The sequence below is a fragment of the Acinonyx jubatus genome, chromosome A2, assembly GCF_027475565.1.
Source record: "Acinonyx jubatus isolate Ajub_Pintada_27869175 chromosome A2, VMU_Ajub_asm_v1.0, whole genome shotgun sequence".
Classification (NCBI taxonomy): Eukaryota; Metazoa; Chordata; class Mammalia; order Carnivora; family Felidae; genus Acinonyx; species Acinonyx jubatus.
Genome location: NC_069383.1, coordinates 86,029,918 through 86,050,146, shown reverse-complemented (window position 1 = coordinate 86,050,146; position 20,229 = coordinate 86,029,918). Strand labels below are relative to the sequence as shown.

The 20,229-nt window shown below is 39.7% G+C and overlaps 1 protein-coding gene across 4 annotated transcripts in view; it reads left to right on the top strand.

The window, feature by feature from the left end:
• The window catches only part of CCDC146 (coiled-coil domain containing 146), a 118,255-nt gene that overhangs the window by 88,979 nt on the left and 9,047 nt on the right, over positions 1-20,229 (top strand). For 2 of the 4 annotated variants that reach the window (XM_015069726.3, XM_027071737.2), the window contains exons 9-17: positions 487-673; positions 6,853-6,948; positions 7,556-7,726; positions 8,936-9,024; positions 9,114-9,278; positions 11,384-11,608; positions 13,393-13,621; positions 18,845-18,973; positions 19,753-19,890. In XM_015069726.3, the coding sequence (XP_014925212.2) occupies positions 487-673; positions 6,853-6,948; positions 7,556-7,726; positions 8,936-9,024; positions 9,114-9,278; positions 11,384-11,608; positions 13,393-13,621; positions 18,845-18,973; positions 19,753-19,890 (1,429 nt within the window). The remainder of the gene's footprint in view (positions 1-486; positions 674-6,852; positions 6,949-7,555; positions 7,727-8,935; positions 9,025-9,113; positions 9,279-11,383; positions 11,609-13,392; positions 13,622-18,844; positions 18,974-19,752; positions 19,891-20,229) is intronic. The other 2 variants (XM_053218576.1, XM_053218577.1) reach the window with 2 other exon arrangements.

The following is a 20,229-nucleotide window of genomic DNA, read 5'->3' as shown; positions in this document are numbered from 1 at the left end:
CACAATTCCTTGGGAAGGTGTTAATTCCTATTTGTAAATAAAATTTTAGGGAAACTGGGAACCTCTGTCTCTGCTGAGCTGCTATTTTTAAAAATATTTTTATGTTTATTTATTTTTGAGAGAGAGTGAGTGGGGCAGGGGCAGAGAGAGAGGGAGACAGAATCCGAAGCAGGCTCCAGTCTCTGAGCTGTCAGCACAGAGCCCGAAGCTGTCGGGGCTCGAACTCCCGAACCATGAGATCATGACCTGAGTTGAAGTCAGACGCTTAGTGGGGTGCCACCCGGGTTCCCTCCATTTGGGTTTTTTTTAATTAGCCTGCGACTCTCAATGATACCAACTTACAAATAAAGTTGCTTTTAGCATGATTTAACGTTGGATTCTCATACAAGGATAGTTCTGTATCAATATGCTGAGTATGCTGTCTTGAGAAGCATGAAGGGCAGTTGATGACAAATCACTTTCATTTTCTCTCTTTTCCTGGAACAGAGGAATCCTGGATCTCAATTTACGAAACTGTCTCATTGACAAGCAGAACTACCATGATGAACTTTCTCGTAAGCAAAGAGAAAAAGAACGAGATTTTCGAAATTTAAGAAAGATGGAGCTACTCTTGAAAGTGTCCTGCGATGCACTCACTCAAACTCAAGCACTGCATCAAAGGCTTCTATTAGAGGTGGGTGCTGTGCACCACTTTTTGATTTTTCAAGATCCGTGCCATCTTTTTGAAGTAAAGATATCTTAAAAAGTTGTTTTTGCTACCAATAAAGAAATGGAAAACAGAGAATGCTAATTTTAAAACTGCATCAAACCTATCATAGAGGCTCTGCCTTAATGTTTTTCGATCTCTTTTTGCTAACCCAAGGTTAGAGACGTGTCTTATTTGAATCAGGCATCAGCTTGGCCAGGGGAAGCAGTGAGGCCATCCAGGTCTGGAAGAGCTCAAGGCTTCACTACAGAGTAGGACCAAGTGGACCACTGTCTATACCAGTTGAAAGAGTCAGATCCAGCGTGGTGTCACTGCAGACTGCAATAGTCAGGGACTAGATCAAAGTTTGTCAGTCAGCCTGCACCTCCAACTAGCCAGGGTCCAACAGAACCCAGTGGCAGGCTACCTGGGTACTTCTGAGAAGTACCAATGATGTACTCCAGTCAGAGGATGCTCAGGATAGCTGGTATCTTCTCACTATCTCTGTGCTCCCAAGTGAGGGTGTTTGGTCTTGTTGCCTCTGCACTCTCCTCCATCAGCAGCCTCTACTAATTGAACAAGCACTTCTGAAAGGCAGTAGGTCCTTGAGCAGGATGCATCCTTTGGTGGAAAAGAGAGCAGTCTCTGAGGTGAAGCAGCCGGGTGTATAAAAACCATACCCATTCTTTTCAGTATTTTCATGCTCTGTGACCATAAGGAGGTTCATGACCTCAGAAATTTAAACAGGAGTTTCCAACTCTGCTAGACACTACTGATCCTAAGCTATACCTAATTCTCCTCTCCTTCTGGGCATGTGGGAAGTGTATACTTCCCTGCAGTTGAACAGAGTCACATGACTAGTTCTGGCCAATAGATTGTGGATGGAAGGGACACATGTCACTTCCAGCCCGGAATATCTGATTGCCCGTGTGAGACCCTCTAGCTTTTTTCCTCTCCTACAGCAGTTGTGGAAGTACATGATGATACATAAGTGCTGTAAAATGGAAGCAGTCCAAAGGCTCAGCCAATAGTGGTCTTGGACTCAGGTGCCTGGGTGGCTCAGTCAGTTAAGCGTCCGACTTCAGCTCAGGTCATGATCTTGCAGTTCGTGGGTTTGAGCCCCACATTGGGCTCTGTGCTGGCAGCTCGGAGCCTGGAGCCTCCTTTGGGTTCTGTCTCTCTCTCTCTCTCTCTCTCTCTCTCTCCCCGCCCCTTCCCTGCTCATGCTCTGTCTCTCTCTCTCTCTCAAAAATAAACATTAAAATTTTTTTTTAAAAATTGTGGTCTTGAACAATCATCTTGACTGTCCATAGGCTTTGTCAGAGCAAAAAATAAGACTTCATGGTTTGGAGCCATGATAGTTGGGGGTTGTTTATTTCTGTAGCATAACCTAACTTATTCTGACTGAAACACTAATCTTTAGCAAGGTGTGGACAAAACTGGTTAGGGTTAGGAGTGTTACAAATGGCATTCACAAACCTTTTTTTTTTTTTCCCCTATCTCAGTGGGGCAAAATATGTTTTTTACACTTTTGCAAAACAAAGAGGACAGTTATTTATGTTTCTCATATACTTTTTTTTAAATTGTTTAATTTTTTTATTGTTTCTCATATACTTCTAATATTTTTATTACAGTTCTAGCAAGTAGATTAATTCTTTTTATCACTGTGAAATCTCTTTAGAAATGCTTTTTGCCTTTGATATTAGGACGTTATAAGTTATAATAGCTTTTTTTGGTTAGATTTTGCCTGTTATTTCCTTTTCCATCCATTTACTCTTACTCTTTCTGTGTCCTTACTTAGATGTCCTTTATATGCAGCACATACTTTTTAATATCTGGTCTGAAAACTTTTACCTTTTAGTTCTTGTATTCAGTCCAAAAACATTTCATGTAAGTATGGATCTACTTGGGCTTTTGCCCACCATATTACTATTGCTTTCTCTTTGTCCCATTTCTTTTATGTTTCATTTTCCCTCCTATATATCTTTCTTTTGGATGAATCAAAAAAAAATGAGCTGTTCTACTTCTACTTTCAATTGTCCTATTTCCCCCATTTTAGATATGCTTTAGTTAGTTCTGCATTCTCTTCCCATCCATTAGCCTAAAGGTTACAACATTCATCCTTGATTTTAATTAGAGTCCATATAAAGTAATAATTTGCTACTTTCCAGACAGTGCTAGGTAGAACCTTTGAAGACTTTAACTCTGTTTGCCTTTGCAACTCTTACACCTTCAAACATATTTTTTTAATCCAACTTTTCAAGTTATTCTTGTTAGGAGCATTGGTCTACTACAAGCTATTCCATCTTAGCCCAGGTCCTAGCACATTATGATGGTTAAGTTGGAACTTTGGGCAAACACAGACCCTGTGCTATCTCCTTATATTTAAGAGTAAGGCACAATAAAGCTAGTTGGGAGCTATTTCTGATGATAAGGTTTGCCACTACAGGTTAATCTGGCTGGACACAAATATATATAAGGAATGGCCTTGACCAAAGGGGAGATTGCAATAGAATGCTTACACATTGTTCATATTTTAATAAATAAAAGCTTTTTACAGTAGGACACCTCTAGCTATTAAATTCACAAAATAGCACCCACTGAATATAAAATGAACAGAAATGAAAACGTATTTTAAAATCCTCTTGGGGCGCCTGGGTGGCTCAGTAGGTTAAGTGTCCGACTTCAGCTCGGTACACAATCTCATGGTCCCTGAGTTCGAGCCCCACGTTGGGCTCTGTGCTGACAGCTCAGAGCCTGGAGCATGCTTTGGATTCTGTGTCTTCCTCTCTCTCTGCCCCTCTGTTGCTCTCACTTGGTCTCTCTCTTTCTCTCTTAAAAATATATAAACATTAAAAAATAAAATAAAATCTTCTTCCTTCATTGGTTTTGAGAAAAATCTGGTTTTGCCCTAGTGCAGTTTGTTTCCATGAGAGACTATGTTCCTCTTTGACCTCATGGTTTATAATTAGCCTGGCCACAGTCCTACGCTGGCTGGCAGCACTTGAAAATAGTCACTCCCAGACTGAGTGAACATTTTAGCCTTGCACACAGTCCAAAAAGGAAGGAGAAAAAAGGTAAGTATGAAGAGTTCCCGCTACTCTTCAGACTTCATTTTCCCCCTAGAGAGAGTTGTTTGATTCTCCTATTGCTTTTGACTGTAGAGATTCCAGAAATTCAAGTCACAAACCTGGTGAAAGTTTGAAATATTTTAGGAAAATATCAAAGCTTTAAAGAAACTGAGGTTCTTTTGATATCAAATAATTGGGATGTTTACTGCAACAGAATCATGTCTAACTTCTTAACTTTTATGAAGGTTACTGATGTTTGTTCATGCACTGAAAATGTCTGGAAGAACAGACACTAAACTATTAACCATGACTTGTGGGGAGTAGTATTTGAAGGAAAAGTAGGGAGCAGGTGTTTAATTTCTTACTTTAAACACTTTGTTTTGTTTGGTTACAATGAACACATTTTTTTCTAAGTGTGAAATGCTACTCTATAAAAACCCAAACATAGAACTAAAATAAATAAGCTTACAAAACCTGCTGATATATGCAATCTGAGGCTCAAATGTAGTGGTAAATATCTCGTCACCCCAGTATTAGTACATAACTAGAATATAGCTAGAATCAATTTGGCTGCCAGAAGTAACAGAAACTCAATTATAGTGACTTAACTAAATAAGGGATTGTTTTATTCACATAATAAAAAGTCCACAGGTAGGCCCAAGATCCTCTTAGCTCTTTTTTCTGTCACCCTTAATGTGTATATTTTGTTTTGAAGGTCACAAGACAGCCATTCCACCTTTAGGCATAAGATCAAACAAACATGGGGAAGGGCAGAGAATAAAAGGCATATGGCAGCTTGCTTGGTTGAGGTGGTGTTTTTTAGCAGGAAAACAATCACTGTCCCAGGGGTCCCATCCAGCAGACTTCCATTTACATTTCACTGGCATATCCTGGTCACCCCCAGCTACAAAAGAGTCTAAGGAATCCAGGATACATTGCAGCTATGAACAAAACTGGGGTTTTATTAGTAAGGTCAAAGAAGAGGGTGGATATTGGCTAAGCTACCAATGGCCTACCTTGATACTTCTCCCACAAACCAAGCATCCTTAATTCCTGTCTCAAACTTGAGGGTTAGGTTTATGGAGACTTATGAAAAGTATCAGAGAAGCAGCTAGCCAGAATCAAAAAATAAATACAATTCATTGCAGTATTGTTTGTAATTCAAAACACTCAGACATTTGTAACCTAAATGTCTGAGACCTGAAACCAGGAAAGTTCATTAGGGGCTTTAATTGACAAGAGAAGCTAGTGAGTGTGCCCTCATCATATCTTCTGAAAAGACCTTGTAAGGTTTCTTCATCCCAGCTAGCATTCATACACAGATTTGTCTACACTTGGGAGCCAAGCATTTGGAGTAGCCTGCTTCTGGGCACCTGTGGCAGAGAAGTACACAGGAACTGGGACACTTGCTGGCCTTCCTCTGAAAGAAAGAACTCTACTTTCCAGAAGGAGAAATCAGACTCTTTCCATCTGACTTCTTAACTCGTCCATAAAATCTTCCCTGATTATTCAAGTCTACTTTGAGCTGTCCCTTTCCTGACCTGATATAGCATTTACCTGCTCCTCAAAATCACAAATTCTGTGTATTGTTATATGGATTTCACAAGACCATGTCTCGTCTTTCTAATCCAGGGTGTGCTCCTCAGTAGCTAGCTCTCCATGGTAGGATGGAAGCAGGACATCTTGGGCATTGGGGGGTACAGAAGGTGCTACTGAAGACACACAAGTTCATGGATTTGGGGACATCCAAAGACTTAGTTATTTTAAGAGAGCAACACAAATCTCAGAAAGACACTGTTAAATCACTAAACAGCACGATCTTTCCCTCTTGGTACAGATTTTAGCCAATATTCCACCTTAGTGCCTAGAAGTGTGAGCTGTCACATAGGAAATAAACTATCAAGTTGGAGTCACGTGCTTTTGGTATAAAAGTCTGACTCTAAACCTGCTCTAACTCAAGTATGCTGTCAGCACCCGAAGATAACCCTTCCTGTCTTTGGAGGGTGTTTCCCCAGAAGCTGTTGTGTGTCCCCCCTCCTCCTCTCTGCTTTCTTCTCCATCATAAAGAATCTGACAATTTCATTCCTAAAAGACAGCAAAAACTGATAGAATGAAATGTTACTTTCTCCTGAAATTCTTTAGCAGAAGACAAAAGCACAAGCCAATATAATAGAAATGTAATGGTGGAATTTCAGGTATCAACAAAAAAATGTAAGAGGCTTTTCTTTTGGGTAAGAACTTTTTTCCAGCTACTCATCAAATTACTACATATTGAGTAGCCAAGTATTCTTACTAGATTAATAAATGGTTCCTATTTTCTTTTAAGTTTATTTATTTAGAGAGAGAGTGCATGTGCACGAGCAGGGGAGGAACAGAAAGAGAGGGAGAGAGAAAATCCCAAGCAGGCTCCACACTGTCAGCACAGAGCCTAATGTGGGGCTCGATCCCACAAACCACAAGATTGGGACCTGAGCTAAAATCAAAAGTCGTACACTTAACCGACTGAGACACCCAGGTGCCCCTAAATGGCTCCAATTTTTTTATCTGTAAGATTTCATAAACACATTTATATTTTATAAGTATGATAAATATCACTTGAACATGCCTGTTTCCAAAGTGCTGAGTTATGAGTTAGTGAAGCAGTAAAATACAATGTTAGATTCATGGACTCGGAGTCTATCCTCCTGGGTTTGCACCTGTATCACTGAGGCAAGTTGCTTAAATGTCTTTGTTCCTCCTTCTCTTCATCTGTACAATTAGAGAGAATAATATTATCTACCTCATAGGGTTTATTGTGAGGATTAAATATGACCATACACATAAGCACTTAGAACCTCTCCTGACACATTGTCAATGCTCTATAATTGTTAGCAGCTATTATTAGCAAGATTTATTTCCAAATGAAGGTGAAATATTTGCAATTTGTGAATTATAGATTTTTGGCAGGTTTTCATATTTTAGTTTACCATGACTTCATAAAGAATATTCAGCATAATAATTTGCCCACCATTTGCAAAAGGTACACAGTGGAGTTGACTACATGACATTGAAGATTTCTTTCTTGTGTAAATAGTGGTTTTAAATTTTTATTTCCAGATTGAAGCTATCCCTAAAGATGATTCTACATTATCTGAGAGAAGGAGAGAACTCCACAAGGAAGTTGAAGTGGCTAAGAGGAATTTGGCTCAACAGGTCAATATCGACTCATCTAAGCTTCTATCTAAGGGTGATTAATATGAAGTTGTGGTATTTTTAACTGTGCTCCACAAAACTTCATCAATAGGAGAGTCATCAAATATAGTATGATCCTATTTAATGTGGGTCTGTTTCTTCATCTCAGGGTCTACTTGAACCCCGTTAAATAGGAGAAAAAGGATGTGTTTGAACAAACAAAATTATACAAATTCATGAGATTTTAAAATAAAAGGGCTACTGATTATATAATCGGATTAAAAATAAGCAATAAATGTTTTATTTCACCAATGTCTAATTTTAAATTTTCAAATTTTGTTTATTCAAGCCACTGTTAAAGTATTTTAAAACATGATTTTATGTCTCTTCTTTTTCTTCAAGTTACTTGAAAACAAAGTCTGATTAAGAAAAACTTCTATCACATTAAAATGCTAATACTTGCGCATTCTTTCCTAAGATAAAATACTTGGAGCTAAAGCAGTCAAGTTACTTTGTTTTATGTTCTAGCAAACTAACTTCTACATAGGAAATTAAAAAAATGTTAAGATACTGGCCCTAGTGTGTTTCTTCAAACAAATAAGTTATAATATATGGTGTTTTTCAAAAGAAAATCCTATCAGAAGCTGAGTCCAAGTTAGTGGAACAGCAACTTGCAGAAGAAAACAAGCTTTTAAAGGAGCAGGAAAACATGCGAGAACTTGCCTTCAACCTTGTCCGTATGACTCAAATCAAAATTGATGAGAAGGAGCAAAAATCCAAGGATTTCCTGAAAGCTCAGGTAATTGCATTTTTGTAACCATCCATTAATTACTATACAAGTTCAGGATAACCTCAATTTCACATACTGTTCATTAGAAAGCTGTAATTGTCTCCTTGAGTTTGACTATAGAGTTTCCCCAAACAAGACTCAATCACGTACTGAAAAATAGTTTCAGGATTTAATAAGCAGTAGTCAGCAATCTAGAGGAAAAATGAACTGCGTCAGTGGCAATGAGCAGAGGATTCGAGCACATGACGATTTCAGTAAGAAAAAGGTGGGTGCCTCCGGGGGACAGGGCTGACATAGTGGGCAGATCTCTGTGATTCCCCACCATCTCACATGGTGAGATGTGTCCAAGAACAAGTCAACAGCGGTAGCATTAAACTGCTCCCCACCCCCCCACCCGTGCCTCCCAGGTTCACCAAGCCAGCGTTGTTTAAACCAATGCGAGGACTCCCTTAGTTACTACTCCACCCCATGACTTTCCTGGGCTCCCAACAAACTAGCAGAGCTGACCCAGTGCAACATCGCCAACAAAAGAGCAATGAAACCAATGACAAAAACAACTCTCCTGTGATGCTAGCTAACACTCTAACATGACAATCACTGTGTTCCACAAAGGGATTATGTTCAGAGGTTCCCTGTTAAAAACGAATATGATATGACACATTACAAAAAGAGAATACCTGAATTTACCATGTGACCCAGATGTTGGCTGTTTCTGAGGGCAACCTTCATTCTGAGCAAGCATTGACATGGGGTGGCATTCTCCTCGGAAAAGCGCCTGAAAATCATGGCTTCTGTTTTTCACAAAATACCACAGGGGGTTCCATTTCTAACATGTGTCAAAACTGACTACAAATCATCTTCCTTCAACTATCTTCCACAAACTCTTCACTTACCAGCCCGGCTGTGACGTCCATACTCACTCCTGCACTCTCTTAAAAGTTCCCCAAACTTTTCCTCAAAGACAACTCCTATAGGCTTTTTTCTTTCTCTCTTCTCTCCTTCTTTCTTGTCCTTAATTAATTCAGTTCAGCTGGCCAGGCAATTTTCAGATCTCTTCCTTACAGTTCCCCTACCCCCACCCCAAACTGCACAACCCAGCTGGCTAAGATAGAATTCTCCTTAATGGACAGGAATGAGATCAGGTGCAGCTGGGAGTATTCATGTTAGTGGTGCTGAGCTTTTTTTTTCTTAATTTCACACATAATTTTCATATTTCAGCAAAAATATACCAATATTGTTAAGGAGATCAAAGCAAAGGATCTTGAAATCAGGATACACAAGAAGAAAAAACGTGAAATTCATCGGAGGTAAAAGAATTACATGACGATTTATCTTGTTAGGCAGGCAAAAAATGAATTTTATTTCATGAGTTTCAAAAACACTTGTGTTTCCACAGACTCAGAGAGTTTGCTAAACTGTATGACACTGTTCGAAATGAGAGAAACAAATTTGTTAACTTACTTCACAAAGCTCACCAGAAAGTAAATGAAATAAAAGAAAGGCATAAAATGTCATTAAATGAACTGGAAATTTTAAGAAATAGTGCAGTTACTCAAGAAAGGTAAGTGTAATAATAATTATTGTCTTTTCAAAAGTTTCTCTTCTGATTCATTTAACTCTAAAATACCCTGTGGATAATAAAGTAGATAATAAAGTAGAATAAAGTAAAAAGTAGAAGATAATAGTCTTACAAAGCTGTAAGAGCCCTTGCTCAAAGATGCTTTACAGATGACAGTCTAAGCATCTGAATGTGATTCGTTATGCTTCTACTGTCTAATAGCCATATTTTTAAGTGAATAAAACACTATGTTTACACTATTTATTTTCATTTACCAAATTAGAAAGAAAAACACAAATTTGATCATTTGCATTCAAATTTGGAAGACAATCAAATGTTCATCAACCAGCATTCCCTGGTTATAGATTTGAAACATCTAATGTGCTTGGAGAAGGCAGTATAGTGGAGTGATTAAGACAGATAGCTTTCTCCATAATTTGGCTTTTGCAGCAACGTGGATGGAACTGGAGAGTGTTATGCTAAGTGAAGTAAGTCATACAGAGAAAGATAGATACCATATGTTTTCACTCTTACATGGATCCTGAGAAACATAACAGAAGACTGTGGGGGAGGGGAAGGAAAAAAAAAAGGCTAGAGAGGGAGGGAGCCAAACCATAAGAGACTCTTAAAAACTGAGAATAAACTGAGGGTTGATGGGGGGGTGGGTGATGGGTACTGAGGAGGGCACCTGTTGGAATGAGCACTGGGTGTTGTATGGAAACCAATTTGACAATAAATTTCATATTAAAAAATAAAAAAGATAGCTTTCTAGACTCAACAGAGCATTAAATGAATTCCTTTAGTGTTTTGATTTGGCAAAGTGGGGCAGCAGAGGCTTGGGGCACAAAAGAAAAGATGTCCTAATCCAAGGTGGGAGGGAGGAACTATAGAAACTCCTGAAGAGTATCATATAATGAATATCATTATTACTACAGTAATAATAATTATAGTAGTAAACATTATTACTACCAGAGTAGTTCCCCCTTATCCTTGAAGGATACATTCCAAACCCCCAGTGGAGGTCTGAAACTACAGATAGTACTGAACCCTATATATTTTGTGTTTTTTTCCTATATTTACATGCCTTTGATAAAGTTTAACTTATAAATTAGGCACAGTAAGAGATGAATATAATTACTAATAAAATAGAACAATTGTAGCAATATACAGTTGACCCTTGAACAACACAGGTTGGGGGGGTACCCCCTGCACAGTTGAAAATCTGCATATAACTTTTAACTCCCCCCCCAAACTTAACCACTAAGAGCCTACTGTTGACTGGACACCTTACCAGTAACATTTGATTAACAAATATTATGTATGGAACATGTATTATATACTGTATTCTTACAATAAGGTAAGCTGGAGAAAAGAAAATGTTAAGAAAATCATAAAAAAGGGGCACCTGGGTGGCTCAGTCGTTAAGCGTCTGACTTCGGCTCAGGTCATGATTTGGGGGAGAGGGGGTTTCCAGCCCCCTTCGGGCTCTGTGCTGACAGCTCAGAGCCTGGAGCCTGCTTCGGATTCTGCGTCTCCTTCTCTCTCTGCCCTCCCCCACTCATGCTCTCTTTCTGTCTCTCAAAAAGAAACGTTAAAAAAAATTGTTTTTTAAATCATAAAAAAGAGAAAATACATTTACAGTACTGTGCTGTATTTTTTTTTAAATCACGTATAAGTGGACCCATGCAGTTCAAACCGGTTTTGTTCAAGCGTCGGCTGTACTGTAATAAATTATGTAAATGTGGTCTCTCTCCCTCTGTTATTGTTACTGTACTGTACTCACCCTTCTCGTGAGGACGTGAGGTGACAAAACGCCTGTCTGATGACGTGACGCGAGGCGAATGACGCAGACGTTGCGACGTAGCGTTAGGCCGCTATTGACCTCCTGAAGAGTCAGAAGGAGGATCATTTACTTCCGGACCACGGATGACCGCGGGTAAATGAAGCTGCAGAAAGCCAGACGGTGGATAGGGGGGGACTACGGTACCACTATTGTCGTTTCAATGGACATACTGAAAGCAAGAGCTATGTTACTAGTTTCAGAAGTCTTCATTGTTTTTAAAGTAAAGAAAATTATGATCTCACCCATTTTCCCATTGTTTTTAAAGAAAGTTACAAAATTCCATGCTGAAACTTGCCAACAATGTTACCATCAGAGAAAGCATGCAAAATGACGTGTGCAAAATCGTAGCAAAACTTCAGGCAATGAAGGAGAAGAAGGAAGTCCAGTTAAATAACATCGACAGACTTGCCAATATGATCACAGTGATTGAAGAGGAGATGGTGCAACTTCGCAAGAGATACGAAAAAGCCGTTCAGCATCGAAATGAAAGGTAAAAATCAGGAACCTAGTGTGAAAAACGAAACACCCAGAGATCCTACTTAGAAATGTTGCCCCTTTTGGGGGCACCTGGGTGGTTCAGTTGGTTGACTGGCTTGAGCTTGGGTCATGATTCACGGTTCTGGTTTGTGAGTTCGAGCCCCACACGGGGCTCGCGGCTATCAGCACTGAGCCCACTACAGACCCTCTGTCCCCTACTCCCTCTACCCCTTCCCCACTTGCGCTCTCTCTCAAAAATAAAAATAAACAAAAAATGCTTAAAAAAAAACAAATATTGCCCCTTTTTCTATTTGGATTTGATAGTGGGTAGTGAGGGGCATGTGACATTCAGGTTTCATTAGCCTTTTGTGGGAGCAGGGTAGGGGGTCAGCTGTGTGTTTTGCCTGAAAATAAGAAACTCTGTTCTTGTAAGCAAGACAGGCAAGACTAGGATTTGAGAAGTTGCCTGCTTAAAGATCAAAGTTCTTTCCCAGGCTACCATTCAGGATACCATCAAGTTATTTCAGTATAATTGACATAAGTAAGTCTTTGGATCTCGTATCCACTTTTGTGACAGGCTTGGTCTTAGTAGGAAATTTATTAAGCCATTTTCCCAGCTCATTTTCTCAGCAAGTAAGACGTTTCAGAACAGCATTATTTCTTCCAGACTACAATTATGTCATTAATCAATTGCTACTGTAACTGTGCTTGTGCTAGAGAAATGTGGTATGTGAGATTGTAGAGCCCTGTAGTAATTACATCTGGTATCAGATCTTCTGTTCATTGTGGCTTGATTGTGGGCTGCTCCATGTGAAGTTATGTGCTAAGTGCTAGACCCTGAAAGTACAAACAGGTGGTATCGCATTGCTCCTGGCTTCTTGTGTCAAGAGAAGTAAGAGGATCCTGAGGAGCCAATGAATGGCAAATGAGACAAAACAAAGAGCTAAGATTAAGCAAATACAACGATGTGTATACATGTTTTAAGGGAGGGGAGAGAGACAGAGATAAAGGCAATTAAAGATGAACTCTGGGATAATGGATATGCAGAGTGTGGGAAGAACTTCAGGGTGTGAAGAACACTACTTTTTCAAACAGCTGGCAGGTGTTTTCTCTGGGAAAAAAGAAAGAAAAAAGAAGTCCTCTTATTTGGCTACTGGCACAAAACAAAGTAGTTAGGCAGTGTGTTCCCAGGCCCTGATCAGACCTGTAGGGCTGGAATTAGAAAATTCTTACTTTGTTTCTTTCCCACATTCTCCTCACATGGAGGGGTCTTTCCCCTGGCATGATTACAAAGGACAGGACTTTACCTATTTATGGGGCAATTTGCATCAGAAATATTCAACTTTCAAAGAACCTAATAGGCCTGGCAAGTTACACAGAATTGCTGCAGAAACACATTCGCTGGCCCCCTGCCTGGGTACTTCTGGCCCAGAGCTCAGTTGGCAAGTCTGGCCCAAGAAAAGGGTCTGCAGAAAATCAGATTATGAGATTACTTTGTTCATGCATGGGGAATGACATTTTTTCCCACCCTAGGAAAACCTTTGGGATTTGCAGAGATACCGTGACCAGCCAACTGCACGGTTAGCTCAGAGTCAAGATGCTAAACAGTCCTCCCTTTCCCATCCCCAGGAAAATTAAAAGTGTGGAGTTTAACTAGAAAGCCAACAGTGAATATCTTTTGCCTTCTGGAATTATATAATGTCGATGTGTATTTGGTGCCCACATCCAGGGGGAACCACCATAACTAAGTGACCTCAACGTCCTCTTAGCCTCCTCTGCCTCTCCTTTTGGCCATAGTGGCGTTCAGCTGATAGAACGGGAAGAGGAAGTGTGCATCTTCTATGAAAAAATAAACATCCAAGAAAAGATGAAGCTAAATGGAGAAATTGAAATACATGTCCTGGAAGAAAAGATCCGATTCCTTAAACTGAAGATTGCCGAGAAGCAAAGACAGATTCATGTGACCCAGAAATTACTGCCAACCAAGAAGGCCCTGGATGCCGACTTAGCAGTGCTCCAGATTCAGGTGGGGAAAATATTCATCAGACATTTCCAGGGCCATTTGCTTCCCCTCCCCCGCCTCTTCTTTAGAGGTTTGTAGATCATATTGAGCTCTCACATGTAAATTAAGCTATGCCCTTCCTAGTATCTGTACGAACCCATGAGTTATAAGTCTTCTTTAAAAATGCCCCTGCTCCAGGGTGGAATCAGGCATCCACGCTACAGGTTGTCTTTTTTACCCCGTGAAACATTTTCTGCCTTCCATGGAATTTAGACCCTCCCAAATCTCAACTCTTGCTCAGCTTCCTCATAGCTCAAAATTTAAGTAAGCCAGGTTTTCACTGCCACCAGCATAACTATGTTTTTGATGCTTGCTGGAAAGATCCTGAAGACCATCTTGCTCTCATTTTTAGAACTCCTGTCCTCCAAAGCCGAGATTTTTGTTTGTTAATTGGCAATCACATATAAATGGACTCCTTATTAATCCCTGTAGTTTCCCTGTAATATAATAGCCTGATCTCTGACATAGTCTTTTTAAAAATGGAATAAAGCCACAAACTTTAAACATGAAATAAATACCTACATATATACATAAATAATGAATATAAAGCTACTTTCTTCACATGTAATAACTGTACTTTTTCTTCTATTTTTAAAGAATAGAGATGTTTTTTCCATTTACTCAATGCAGCAGGAACAAATTTTAACTTATAATAAGGCACCTGTGTGGCTCAATTCTGAGTTTCGGCTCACATCATAACCTTGTGGCTTCCGTGGGTTTGAGCCCTGGTTGGGTCTCCAAGAGATTTTTCTCTCTCTCCCTCTCTCTCTCTCTGCCCCTCCCTGACTTGTGCTGTCTCTATCCCTCTCAAAATAAACAAACTTAAAAAAAAATTTTTAACCTATAATATGGTTTCTAAAATGTCAGGTTTATTTTCAGGTTTTTTCTGATTATAAAATTAAAACATGTTCAGTTAATGAAGTTTTGAAAAAATACAAAAATTAAAAAAAAAAAAAATCCAGGGGCCCTGGGTGGCTCAGTTGGTTAAGCTTCTGACTTCAGCTCAAGTCATGATCCCACAGTTCATGGGTTTGAGCCCCGCATCGGGCTCTGTGCTAACAGCTCAGAGCCCAGAGCCTGCTTCTGTCTCCCTCACTCTCTGCCCTCTCCTGCTTCTGCTTGCTCTCTCTCAAAAATAAAAATAAACATTAAAAAAATTAAAAAAATAAAATTCCATCCCCAATATATAATCACTATTAAAATTATCAAAAATCTGGAAGAGATCCTTCTGGTCTTCTTCAAGATGTACAAGTAAATAGTTTTCATTAGCTCATGCTATAGACAGTTGTGGATCCTGGGTTTGTGTTTTGTTTTGTTTTGTTTTCATTTAATCATGTCATGGCGATTCATGTGACTTTGTGGAACTAGATGATGGGTCCACTTCCATGTTTTATGCCATTTGAATGAATGAATGCTGTATCAATGATAGGATTCCAGTGTTTATTTTTTGAGCCATAAATTCTCCTATTCATTTCCTCCATAAGTGTAGCCCAATTTAGATGGATTGGTTGAAACACCCCTAGGCATCCCTCAGGTCTCCAAGGTAGCCTCCCCAGGATTCCTATGGCTCTGACTCCTGCTACCAATGAGTGGTTCATTTGGGGGATCCCCTCGTCAGCTCATACACAACAGTGCCTGGTTCACTTCCGTGCCATGTCAGTGCAAAACTCAGGAGTCACTCCTTCAGCTTACTGACACAAAATCATTCATGCAAGATCTTTGTCTATGAACTGATTGGAGATTTGGGGCAACAAATACCTTACAGAAATGTAAAGAACTTATAAATTCCGTATCAGCTATCCATGCCCTACAGAGCTCTGTGGGGCACCCCATCACTGGTAACAGTCCCCAGGTGTGTTAGCCCATGCAGCACCCTGGCCTAGCTCCATTTCACTGGCTTGTCTTTCCATCTTTCATCCCCTTTGCCTCTCCACATCACCCCCACCCCAGATTGCCCTCCAGGCACTCCATACTTGTCCCACTTGATTTTTACAGAATAATTTGCCTTTCTCTAGCTCCTTCCCAAAACACAGCTTCAGGGCCATCTTTGTCCATACCAAACTATCAAGATGCCCAGCAGAACAAAAGAACTTTAAATTCAGTAAGATCCACAACAGAAAAGTTCTCTCTCTATTGTGTAAGCATTTTATTTGTGTTAATTGCAAATCAGTACTTCTAGTCAATGGATAAAATTCATTGTTCTTAAAATATACACACTTGGCATTTCATTATACAGTTATCTGGTGTAAAATACGAATTTAGTTTACCCAAGAGGAAAATATTTATGCATTTATGCCTGATATGAGCCTTTTCATTCTGACTGCAAATGAATTGAGACAATATGGACTATGTATTACCATCAGTTACCTGTTTTGCCAGGTTATTCTAAGCTTAAGGACTGTTGAATAGGGGCACCTGGGTGTCCCACTCAGTTAAGTGTCCGGCTCTTGATTCTGGCTCAGGTCATGATCTCAGGGGCCTGCGATCTAGCCTCGAGATGGGCACCAGTCTAGGCATGGAGACCGCTTGACATTCTCTCACTCTCCTTCTGCCCCTCCCACCCCTGCTCACGCTCCCTCTCTAAAACAAAACAAAACTGTTGAATAGAAAGTTTCCCATTAGTCTTCAAACTGCACTTAATTATTTGTCTACTTAGCACTAATCACGTGGGTCCTTTGAAGGCCATGATATGAAATTTAAAGCTTTAGGCGAGTCATTTTTGTACTCTGCCTTGCTGTGTCAGATCCCTGTCACATCCTGTTACTTGTTACAGCTGCAATGTTTTTGGGTTTTTTTTGTAAAGTCTCCCCATTTTTGCATCATTTCCAGAATTCTCTTAAGGTTTGCATTTTCTCAGTTGTTTGAAACATTTTTTAATTGTCCAACAGTCTAATCCAAGGATTATCATGAGTCATATTTTCCCGGTGCTTATAATAATGGCTCCTTTTCAGGGATCTTGGAAATCATGTGAGCTATTTTAGAGCACAACACTATTTTATATCAATAAAGTAAACATGGGGATTAAGGAGGGCACTTGCTGTGATGAGTCTAGGGTGTTGTATTGAAGTGTTGCATCACCAGATTCTACACCTGAAACTAACACTGCGTTGTATGTTAACTAACTGGAATTTATATAAAAACTTAAAAAAAAAAGTAAACAGTTTTTCCTCAAAGACCCATGGGGAAACCAGAGCAATCAAGGTACTGCTTTGATAAACAAGCACCATATTTTTGTTCCTTATTTAATTTCTTAATTAAGAAACAGAAATATCAATTGTTGTTAATAATACATACAATAATTGGGAATGCAAGCTGGTGCAGCCACTCTGAAAAACAGTATGGCGGTTCCTCAAAAAACTAAACATAGAACTACCCGACAACCCAGCAATTGCACTACTAGGCATTTATCCAAGGGATACAGGTGTGCTGTTTCAAAGGGACACATGCATCCCCATGTTTATAGCAGCACTATCAACAATAACCAAAGTATGGAAAGAGCCCAAATGTCCATCGATGGATGAATGGATAAAGAAGAGGTGGTATATATACAATGGAGTATTACTCAGCAATCAAAAAGAATGAAATCTTGCCATTTGCAATTATGTGGATGGAATTGGAGGGTATTATGCTAAGTGAAATGAGTCAGTCAGAGAGAGACAAAAATGACTTCACTCATATGAGGACTTTAAGAGACAAAACAGATGAACATAAGGGAAGGGAAACAAAAATAATATAAAAACAGGGAGGGGGACAAAAACAGACTCATAAATATGGAGAACAAACTGAGGGTTACTGGAGGGGTTGAGGGAGGGGGGATGGGCTAAATGGGTAAGGGGCACTAAGGAATCTACTCCTGAAATCATTGTTTCGCTATATGCTAGTTAATTTGGATGTAAATTTACAAAAATAAAAAATAAGTTAAATAAAAAAAAATACAATAATGTATTTATGCTTAATTATGTGTAGATGTATACTTTAACTCCATATTAAGGGCAATTAAGGAGTGTGGAGAGAGAGGAAGAAAAAGGAAAAAAAATAAATTATTTATGTCACCACTTATAATTCTTTTTGTCAGGAGGAGGAGCATACATAAATTAAAAATTAAATACTACCTATATCACTCTGGGACACGTTGTAAAGTGTGTAAAGTATAAATACCACTTGGAATGTGGTATCTCATTTAAGTAATCAACCCCATTAGGTTGGGCCTTATCTTCCCATTTGAAAGTTGAGGAAACTAAACTTTAGAGAAGATAAATGATTTGCCCAAGATTCTACAGGTTTTCAGTAGGTTGAAAATGATAACTCTTGGTTTTCAATGTGTTCCACATCTCTCCGTATAAAAACTATGTGTGAACTGCTATTTTCTTCACCTCCAAAGTTTCCTTGACTCAATAAATATAGTTGATATATAAAGCATTGTATTAGGTGGTTAGCAAAAAAAATATAAATGGTTCAGGCTATACCTCACAGACTGTACATTGTATTGACCTAGTTAAGAACTTCATTCTTTGCAACACCATTAAACCTATTGCCAACAAAGGGTTTTAAACTGGAGTCCAGGATGTTGTCTGCTTTGTATGTTGTCTACTTTGGCCTCTAGAACAGTCTTCCATAAAAAGCTCTGCTCTGCAACCATGCAGCATCCCATGGGTATAACACAAAATGGTAAATAGTCAAAGGACTGGTTGTAAGATCAGGTTTTTCTTTAATGGCTCTGAACTCGCAGTCTTGCTTCAGAGGGTCAGTTACAGGCATCATCCTCATGGCACCATGGGTGGGCAGACACATTGTTCAACCCCAGGTCCCAGCTGATGGGATGTTAAGAGTTCTTTGGGGGCACCTGGGTGGCTCAGTCAGTTGAGCGACCGACTTTGGCTCAGGTCATGATCTCATGGTTTGTGAGTTCGAGCCCCGCATTGGGCTCTGTGCTGACAGCTCAGAGCCTGGAGCTTTCTTCTGATTCTGTGTCTCCCTCTCTCTCTGCCCCTCCCCCATTCATGCTCTGTCTCTCTCTGTCTCAGAAATAAACATTAAAAAAAGTTAAAAAAGAAAAAAAGAGTTCTCTTGCCCCTTTCCCTGGGTTGATCCCACTGGAAGACTTTAAAGACCATGGGCCATGTGATTTTAAAATTTATGGAGCAAGACGGTTAGTTTTGAAGTTAATGTTTCTTTCTTGTTTAATAGTTTTCACAGTGCACAGACAGAATAAGAGACCTGGAGAAACAGCTTATAAATCCTGAGGGTGAGAACAGAACCCGCTTCATTCCAGGGAAAGATATGACCCAAGAAGAAATGATCAAAAAATTAGATTCGGTAAGCATTCCTCTGACAGTAGTACCTACTAGCCCCTTGTTGATCAGTGTCACAGATATCGGTGGTGCTATTTCCATCTTATGCAGACAGATTTATCCCTCACAATTCTAGCCACTAACAATTGTGTCATTGTAATCCCTTAACAAAACCTAAGCTTGTTTCAAATGCTTGCCAAAAAGAAGTAAAACCTGTGTGGTTTCGAGATGCCGACTTTTGTCTCATAGCCCAAAGGAACAATTTTGGCATCTTTAGTGGATTAATTTGTCTTCCTGAAGGGAGAGTATCAGAGGCATGACAACAGGAAGCTAAATGGAGCTGAGAGGGCTGCCCCCTACCTTGGGAAGGAAGAACTCCCAGAGCTGCCTGCAGGGGGCTGGGAGCAAGGAGAGTCTTGACTTAGACCAGTGCTAAAGACTTTTCCAGAGCTATCTTGGCAACTATATAAAAGCAATCTGTTTTCATTAAGGGGAAAAAAATAGGGCTCTAATTAAGAAAGAATATTTTTGGGTGCCTGGGTGGCTCAGTAAGTTAAGTGGTCTACTTCGGCTCAGGTCATGATTTCACAGTTCATGAGTTCAAGCCCTGCATCAGGCTCAGAGCCTGGAGCCTGCTTCTGATTCTGTGTCTCCCTCTCCCTCTGCCCCTCCCCAGCTTGTGCTCTGTCTCTGGGTCTGTCAAAAATAAACAAACATTTAAAAAAAATTTTTTTTAAAAGAAAGAAGAATTTGAATTACATGACTTTGTTTTTTCCTTTTTACTGAAATTGTTTTCAACCATAGCTGGAACTACAGCTGGCCAAGAAGGAGGAGAAGTTACTGGAGAAGGACTTCATCTATGAACAGGTCTCCCGGCTCACAGACAGGCTCTGCAGCAAAACTCAGGCCTGCAAACAGGACACTCTGCTCTTAGCCAAGAAGGTCTGCCTGAGACCCTGCCTTCTCCCTCCTGCCCTTACTCCTTTATTACCTGTCATTTTGCACAGTCTGCTTTATTTATCGAGAGCAGCACTGAAGAGATTTGGCTTTATGACTAGAGAAACATAAAGATGTAAAATTAAAAAGGTAAAGAGGACTCTTAGAGAATTGTCCAAAATGGGTTTCAATCTTGTCCCCTGAATGAATTGTTTTGTACTGGGAAAACTTAAGCTTTTTGATGACAGTTTGCACGTTTCCCTGAACAGGCCACCTACTCCAACTACGACAATTATACCTTTATATTTCATGTGCCAACTTAAATCCTTTCTAGTTCCTTGTGAT